This window comes from Rutidosis leptorrhynchoides, chromosome 4, assembly GCF_046630445.1.
Source record: "Rutidosis leptorrhynchoides isolate AG116_Rl617_1_P2 chromosome 4, CSIRO_AGI_Rlap_v1, whole genome shotgun sequence".
Taxonomy (NCBI): domain Eukaryota; kingdom Viridiplantae; phylum Streptophyta; class Magnoliopsida; order Asterales; family Asteraceae; genus Rutidosis; species Rutidosis leptorrhynchoides.
In genome coordinates, this window is record NC_092336.1 from 440,681,218 (window position 1) to 440,690,782 (window position 9,565).

At 33.5% G+C, this 9,565-nt stretch overlaps 1 protein-coding gene across 1 annotated transcript; it reads left to right on the forward strand.

The window, feature by feature from the left end:
- Window positions 1-1,175: 1,175 nt before the first annotated feature.
- Window positions 1,176-3,670, forward strand: LOC139844346 (fructose-bisphosphate aldolase 6, cytosolic-like). Its single transcript, XM_071834564.1, has 3 exons — window positions 1,176-1,324; window positions 2,201-2,428; window positions 2,622-3,670. The coding sequence occupies exons 1-3, from the start codon at window positions 1,297-1,299 to the stop codon at window positions 3,440-3,442; spliced, it is 1,077 nt and encodes a 358-aa protein (XP_071690665.1). The 5' UTR covers window positions 1,176-1,296; the 3' UTR covers window positions 3,443-3,670.
- Window positions 3,671-9,565: the final 5,895 nt, after the last annotated feature.

The window sequence follows — 9,565 nt, forward strand, 5'->3', positions numbered from 1 at the left end:
GCTAGTGATGCTAGGAACATATTTAATACATGCACTTTTAACATCTAACAACATTTAAGCAATCGAATCTCAAAATCAAACACACCCATTTCAAGTTTAAGCTAGTTACATCAAAATGACGAGAACAAGCATATAAATCATATATTCATGTTAGACTTGAGCCATAGACACTAATTAACACTTTTATAAGTCAAAATTATCAAGAACACAAAATCTAGTGTTTTTAGAAAGTTACCCAAATGAGATGAAGTTGGTATGGAATCGAAGAGGAAGTTGCAAGGATTTCAAATATGTAATTTGTTTTGATGTTGGCTTGCTAGATCGAAAATGGATGATGAATCTTTGTAGTTGGGATTTGAGAGAAAAGTAGAAGTATTGAGATGGAGATGGGAGGTGAATGAATGGTGGGAGGTGGGTTTGACTAACCACTTTGTCCACTTGACAACATTAGTCCCTCAAGTTTAAAAGCGAGTGCGTGAATTACTAAACGAGATATTTTAAAACGCGTATTAACGGAAGATGATAAATTATATAACGGACTTTCAAATAGTAACGGAAGGTAAACGGAAAAAGGCGAAATGTTACAACATGGATCCCATGTCAAGGCTGACGTCTTATTTCTTTCACTTTGTATGAGTTTGAATGATTTTATTTTAGGCTAGTGTAGTGTTTTTAATAAGAGCTTAGCTTGGTCCTTGTGTCTCAAGTGGATATTATCTTTGTAAATTCACTATTGTAGCTTTTTGGACTCTTCACATCTTGTTGAAGGCCTTTGTAATTTAATTTCTGTTTTTCCAACAAAAAAAATAAAAATAAAAAAATAACAAATTATACAGTACAATTCTTTTAATACTCATATACAAACATATAAATAAAATTGTGTGATAAAAATGTTGGAACCTTTTTTAGACGAAGTTATTATCTTTGTAGTGTATTTTTAACTTTGTAGATCTCAATTATTATCATTATCAGTTTAATCAATATCAATCAATAAACTGACGAAAGCAATACCAAAATCATGAAAACATAATTTTTGAGTTTAAAATATCTTTATCAATCATACACCTAACCATCTTGGAGAACAAGAAACAAAATGAAAGTCAAGGGTAAAATAGTAAAAAACAAACAAAAGGTAAACCGCCTCAAAGACCCGATTCTACATAATTCGGGGGGCGATTAAACCTATGTCTCCTCTCTCTCTCTCTCTCTCTTTAAATACAAAACCCTCTTATTTTGACTCTTCACTAATTTCTTTTTTTTCTCTACAAACTTCCTTCAATTTTCAGATCTCAAATCATGACTGCTTACAGAGGAAAGTATGCTGGTATGATAATATCTTTTTATGTATCTATAATACCGAGTATATGTATCGACGTAATATGTTTATCTATATGTATTTATAAGTTTTTTGCTTAGATCTACTCATCTGTTAGTTTGTGTAGTTATTCTTTTGTTGATTTCAATCAGATTTGTGTACATAAGTTGTTTTCTTCTCGTCTGATGTAAATATGCTACTTGACCTAATTTTGAACGATTTGAGTCGACTAATTTTGTTAATTTTTTTTCTTCAGATTCCTTTTTATGCTATCGTAGTTATTTTTTAGGTTTTTTTATTTTCCGTGACTCGTTTATTATCTTCTATTTCGTTGATATAACTTGATTTGTGTATTTTACTTGTTTATGTATTACTACTGTATGTATAATTAGATGTAGTACTTCAAATTATTTTCTATGATGTGTGTGTGTGTGTGTGTGTAGAGTCTTACCAACAATTGATAAGTTTTATGATATAGTTGTTGAAGATCTGTTTGTTGTTTGTGGAAAATTGTTGATTAAGTTTTTGAAATTAGTTGTTGATCCATTTTGTAGATGCTGTATAGTGCTATCTAGTTGGTATTTCTATGATCATTATGTAGAAGCAACATCATGATGATTGAAAAGATTATTGGATTATAGATCAATTCAGATCCATATTTGGTACATAATTGTGATCTTAATAATAATAGGTTAATGGATAATAAGCTATATCAAGAGTATGAACTTTTGTTGAGTTTGGCCTGAAATATGATGTTAATTCTATCATGGATTCATGGTATATAGTTTTAGGCTTTACTGTTTAGTTGTTCTTTATTTATATATTCGTGTTATTTTAAGAAAATGTTATAATGGTGTAACTTATACATCCTTTGCTTCTTATCAGATGAACTAATTGCCAATGCTGCTTACATTGGTACCCCTGGTAAGGGTATTCTTGCTGCCGATGAGTCAACTGGCACCATCGGGAAACGTCTATCCAGTATCAACGTTGAGAACGTTGAGTCGAACAGGAGAGCACTTCGCGAGCTTCTTTTCTGCACTCCTGGTGCCCTCCAGTACCTCAGTGGTGTTATTCTTTTTGAAGAAACTCTATATCAAAAGACTGCTGCAGGTATCTAGTTACATGAAATTTTTCCATAGTTTATTTGTCATGTTCTTAAGTAATGCGAGTAACATAGTTTGATTTGCCGGTCACAATAGTTTCTTTTAAAATGCGCTACTTAGTTGTTCTATGTAATGTAATGTTTTTCCCTGTTCATGGATAATTTTCATTGTAGTCTGACCCCTAAACAAATTGATTGCAGGTAAGCCATTCGTTGATGTCATGAAGGAAGCTGGAGTCCTTCCCGGTATCAAGGTTGACAAGGGTACCGTCGAGCTTGCTGGAACCAATGGTGAGACCACAACCCAAGGTCTTGATGGTCTAGCTCAACGATGTGCTCAGTACTACACAGCTGGTGCTCGTTTCGCCAAGTGGCGTGCAGTTCTAAAGATCGGCCCGAACGAGCCATCTCAATTGGCAATCAACGACAACGCCAATGGTTTGGCCCGTTATGCCATCATCTGCCAGGAGAATGGTTTGGTGCCAATTGTTGAGCCTGAGATTCTCGTTGATGGACCCCATGACATCAACAAGTGTGCTGAGGTCACCGAGCGTGTTCTAGCAGCCTGCTACAAAGCTCTTAACGACCACCATGTTCTTCTTGAAGGAACCCTTTTGAAACCCAACATGGTTACACCTGGGTCTGATGCCAAGAAGGTTGCACCAGAAGTTGTAGCCGAGTACACTGTCCGAGCCCTGCAACGAACCATGCCACCAGCTGTCCCAGCCGTTGTGTTCTTGTCAGGTGGTCAAAGTGAGGAGGAAGCCACTGTTAACCTCAACGCAATGAACCAATACAAGGGAAAGAAGCCATGGAACCTATCGTTCTCATTTGGGCGGGCCCTACAACAAAGCACCCTCAAGGCCTGGTCCGGTAAGGAAGAAAACGTCAAGAAAGCTCAGGATGCATTTCTTACCCGTTGTAAGGCTAACTCTGAGGCAACACTTGGAACATACAAGGGCGGTTCAGGTTTGAGCGAAGGTGCATCTGAGAGCCTACATGTCAAGGACTACAAGTATTAAGCTTTGGTGTTTATTTCTCAAGTAATTTTTTACTAAATTGGGTCTTAATGACGGTTTTGTCTAAATGAGTTGGCTTTTCTTGCCTGGACCTATTTCTATTTCTATGTTTGTGTTTTGCTTTTTAAAGTTGTGGTTTTACTCCTTAGTAGGGATGGTTGTAATAAGCGTGAGACTTCTGCAACAATGAGGTTTGAAGTTTATTTTTCAATGTTTAGATTTTCATGCATATTCCTGTTACTTTTTGGGTCCCTTTAGTTGCTTTCTTTATGTGTGTTTTATAAAATACAAGTACTCCGTATATGTTTGTAGCCTTGAAATCATGTTATCATTATGATTGTTTTGGGTTAGATTAACTAGTTTAAGGCCCGCTATTTTGCAGGCACTTTTGTATGGATATTATTGAAATTATAATAGTTCTAGTAAAGTAACTTTATATATAATACTTTTGTTTACTTACAAAAGCAAAAGAAAATATAATAATAATCGTTTAATTTGAAACTAATCAAGGCAAAGTATGCAGCAGTTGAACTAAACATGTAGATATAAATAAAGTCTTGTATATAGAGTTGCAGTTCAGTGAAATAAAGTCGTAACAAATGATTCCCTTCATTTGAAGTTGTTGCATCTAGAGTACCCAAGTAAAATAAATATTTCTCTTGGAACAGAGTTGCAGTTTGGTGAAGATTAAGAAACCATTCTTGATATCATACCCGGCACCCCACATTACCATCGTAAAGGATTATTGCAGCGTATCACAAATTCTTAGATGAAAACTACGTGTCAATATTAGTTTTTGGATGAAACTCAAACCTGGATTATTGCAGCATGAAGTCACAAATTCTTAGATAAAAACTACTTTTGTCAATATTAGTTTTTGGATGAAGCTCAACCTTGTAATTTTGTTAGAAAATGCAATATTAACCCCTTTAAGATAGGTTGATTTAGGTTATTATACTATATACTAAATAATACTAAATATGGACAAATCCCACCAATCATACCACGCCACCTACCCCGCGAACACTGTAGCTACAGTAACGAAATCACTGTAGCAAATTTTTTTTTTTTCCTTACCACAATGGAGTATAAAAATATAAATTCATAGATAAACAAAGTTGCTCTGAATTTTTTTTTTTCGCTTACCACAATGGAGTATAAAATATAAATCTTTTGAGTTTTCCCTTACCACAATGGAGTATAAAATATAAATTCATAGATAAACACAGTTGCTCTGTATTTTGCAACTATAAATATACATATTATGTATATCGATATACAAACAAAAATTTGAGTCGAAAAACTATATATATATATATATATATATATATATATATATATATATATATATATATATATACACACACACCATAGCATAATTTTTAAACGAACTAGATTAACTAAAATGAAGTCGTGTGGCTAAAAGAATTATACAACAGATCTAGAAAACATCTAGAAAACTTCAATATTTCAAGTATTCATAACGAACTAATTTTAATTACCTAATTAGATATTAGATATTAGACATTTAGTAGATGATAAGTAAAAGAATAACAAGAAAAGAATGAGAAGGAGAATGTGGTATATGGAATGAAAGAAGGGGGAAACAACACTGGGAAATAAGTTAATTAATGGAAAAGTGATTTTGTTTGTATAATATATAAGACGGGTCAGTCCAGAGGCCCATTGGTGGGTTTTGGAGGTTAAAACGTTGGTTGAGTAATTGAACAAATGATTTCTTTGATTTTCTTTAAAATATAAAATTTGGTGTACACAACAACACAACAACAAAACTCAATCTCACATGTATGGGTTATAGGAGAGGTGAGACGTTGATAATCCTTCATTTATCCTTCAATAAAGAAAAGTCGTTTCTCAATCCCAAGTGAAGACCACCGGCCAATATGAAACCGAACATATACAAATATTACATACAAAATAGAAAAATTGTTTACTTTTTTAAGTATTATAAAATATTGTTATATGTTACTCCTCGGTCCAATATTAATAGTCTTTAGGTAAAAATACACAGTTTAAAACATTACATTCATTATATTATGCTTTTTAATTACTTTACCATTTAACCACTTATTTTTTACCTATATTTTTATCTTATATACAAAAGGTAATGATTATTTTTATCTATTTTTGAAAGTCGACTTATAATTTACCTTATTTTATAACCCGTTTATTTATTATTGATTAAGAAAAGTATTGAAATTATATGTGTATGTGGATTTAGTCTCCGTAGTGAAGCACGGACCTCCAAACTAGTTTTATCACAAAAAGAAAGCATACTACGCCGTAATTATGATCTTTTAATATTTTATTTGTAATCACATAATCTAATTAAATTTATTCAAGGACATTAGAGGGTCAACCCAATCCAACCCGTTTTGACCCATACAAACTTTAAGTTGGGTTGACCTGTTACACAACCATATTAATTTTATCTATGTTATAATTCAGTAGGCTTATAACTACCTTTAGTGGTTTGATTCTTGATGTTATAATTCAGTAGGCTTATAACTACCTTTAGTGATTTGATTCTTGATTAAGAATACTAATAATGAAGTGTAAGAACAAAGATGATAATGGAGAGAAAGAAAGAAATACTTTGTAAGTGTGAGAAAATGGTGCAAGTTTAATACTTGCATTCATGGCTATTTATAGCAAAAATATCACAAGTTTAGGTAGTACAATAATATTACTTTTGTGTATCAATAATTGACTATCCATTTATATATATATATTTATATATTATAACACTCCCCCTTGGATAACAATTTTGTTTGTTGAAGATCAACGGTAAGTTACTGCCTCGTTAAAAACCTTGCTAAAGAAAACCCAGTGGGAAAAAAACTTTAGCTAAGGGAAAAAGAGTGCAGCATGGAGTTGACTCCCCCTCAAGTAGACATCGCTTCAGTTGTTACATCTTTTGAACATGTCTCATACCAATGTTATGAACGTGTGTTCTGAAAATAGCAGTTGGAATTGCTTTCGTGAAAATATCAGCAGAGTTTTTGCTGGATTGAACATATCTCATTTCAATCTCGTTGTCCTTAATGAGATTTTGAGTGTATGAGAAGAATCTAGGAGGTATGTGTTTGGTTCGGTCACTTTTGATATACCCTTCTTTCATCTGTGCTATGCAAGCTGCATTATCTTCATAGATAATTGTTGGACTTTTATCGCGTTCTAGTCCACAAGAATCAGTAATGATTTGTGTCATTGATCTCAACCAAAAACATTCCCGAGTAGCTTCATGTAATGCAATCACTTCGGCATGATTTGATGATGTAGCAACAAGTGTTTGTTTTTGAGAACGCCATGATATTGCAGTACCTCCATTTAGGAATACATATCCAGTTTGAGATTTAGCTTTATGTGGATCAGATAAATAACCTGCATCAGCATAACCAACCAAATCTTGTTTTGATTCGTTAGAATAAAATAATCCTAAATCAGTAGTTCCTTGAAGGTATCGAAATATGTGTTTGATCCCATTCCAGTGTCTTTTGGTAGGAGCAGAGCTGAACCTTGCCAACAAATTAACTGCAAAAGAAATGTCAGGTCTTGTACAATTTGTAAGAAACATAAGAGCTCCAATTGCACTAAGATATGGTACTTCTGGTCCAAGAATATCTTCATGATCTTCACATGGACGAAATGGATCAGTTTCAACATTGAGTGATCTAACAACCATAGGAGTACTTAATGGTTTTGCCTTGTCCATATTGAAACGTTTCAAAATCTTTTCAGTATATGTTGTTTGATGTACAAGTAAACCATTAGGCATATGCTCAATTTGTAAACCAAGGCAATACTTGGTTTTTCCGAGATCTTTCATTTCAAATTCTTTCTTTAGAAGTTGAATGGCTTCATAGATCTCTTTATTTGTACCTATGATGTTAAGATCATCAACATAAACAGCTATGATCACATATCCGGATGTTGTTTTCTTAATGAAAACACAAGGGCAAGTAAGGTTATTTGTATACCCTTTGCTTATCAAGTAATCACTTAATCGGTTATACCACATACGTCCCGATTGTTTTAACCCATATAAAGATCTTTGTAATTTAATCGAATACATTTCTTTGGATTTTGCATTTGATGCTTCTGGTACCTTAAATCCTTCAGGTATCTTCATATATATATCACTATCAAGTGATCCATATAGGTAAGCAGTCACAACATCCATGAGATGCATTTCTAAATTTTTAGAAACTGCCAGGCTGATTAAATACCTAAAAGTAATTGCATCCATAACAGGGGAATAAGTTTCTTCATAATCAATTCCCGGTCTTTGAGAAAAACCTTGAGCTACAAGTCTAGCTTTATACCTTGTAACTTCATTTTTCTCATTTCTTTTTCGGACAAAAATCCATCTGTATCCTACAGGTTTCACATCTTTAGGAGTGAGAATGATGGATTCGAAAACTTTTCTTTTATTGAGTGATTCTAATTCAGCTCGTATTGCTTCTTTCCATTGAGCTCAATCATGTCTATTTTGACATTCAACCATAGATGTTGGTTATGGATCATCATCATTATTCATGATGTCATATGCAACATTAAATGAAAATTTCTCATCAAGATTTTTCATTTCATTTCGGTTCCATAATATTTTTGAATATGCATAATTGATTGCAATTTCTGTATTGACATCATCAATCTCCTCTGCAGTAGGAGTACTGATTTGTGGTTCTTCTTGAACACTTTCTTTTACTTCATTATCAGCTGATTTTCTTTTTCGAGGATTTTTACCCTTTGAACCAATTGGTCTTCCACGTTTCTGACGTGGCAAAGATTCATGAGTGACGTTATTGCCAGCTTTTGGAATTTCAATTCGAGCTGGAGTATTTACTGCTGGTATATATGATTTTGTCACCGTTTTTGTATCTGTAAATGCATCAAGCAATTGATTTGCAAGTTCTTGTATATGCATTATCTTTTGAACTTCTGTCTCGCATTCTTTTGTGCGAGGATCAAGATACTTTAATTGAGGTTCACACCATGAAACATCATTTTCTTTATTTTTCATTTCTCCCCCTAATCTAGGGAACAATGTTTCATTAAAATGACAATCAGCAAAACGTGCTGTAAAAACGTCACCTGTCATAGGTTCAATATACCTTAATATTGAAGATGTTTCATATCCAACATATATTCCCAACCTCCTTTGAGGACCCATTTTTGTACGTTGTGGTGTCGCAATTGGAACATACACTGCACAACCAAATGTTCTAAGATGAGAAATATTTGGCTCTTGACCAAAAGCAAGTTGTAGGGGGGAATATTTATGACTTGCACTTGGTCTGATGCGAATCAATGCAGCAGCATGTAAAATTGCATGACCCCATATAGATACAGGGAGTTTTGTTCTCATTATCAATTGTCTAGCGATTAACTGTAAACGTTTAATCAATGACTCTGCTAAACCATTTTGTGTATGCACATGAGCAACAGAATGTTCAACAACAATTCCTATAGACATGCAATAGTCATTAAATGCTTGAGATGTAAATTCACCAGCATTATCAAGTCTCACCCTTTTAATGGTGTAATCAGAAAATGAGCTCTCAATTTAATAATTTGGGCAAGAAATTTTGCAAATGCCACATTACGGCTTGATAACAGACAAACATGAGACCATCTGCTAGATGCGTCTATTAGAACCATGAAATATCTAAATGGTCCACATGGTGGATGAATTGGTCCACATATATCACCTTGAATTCTTTCAAGAAACATTGGTGATTCTTTCTCAACCTTAAGTGGTGAGGGTCTAGTTATCAATTTTCCAAGAGAGCAAGATGTACATGGAACCATTGTATCATGATGGATTTTTCTATCCTTTAGTGGATGTCCATGAGTACATTCAATAATCGTTTTCATCATTGTTGATCCTAGATGGCCTAATCTGTTATGCCATAAACTGAATACACCAGGATCAATATATTTTTCGTTAACTACCATATGTATTTCTGGTACATTTATATGTGTATAATGTAATCCAGAACTAAGTCTTGGCAGTTTTTCAACCACATGACTCTTGTCAGTGATACTTAAATATTTCTCATTTTCTGTTGTCACTGACTGATAATCATACCCGTTAAGGTA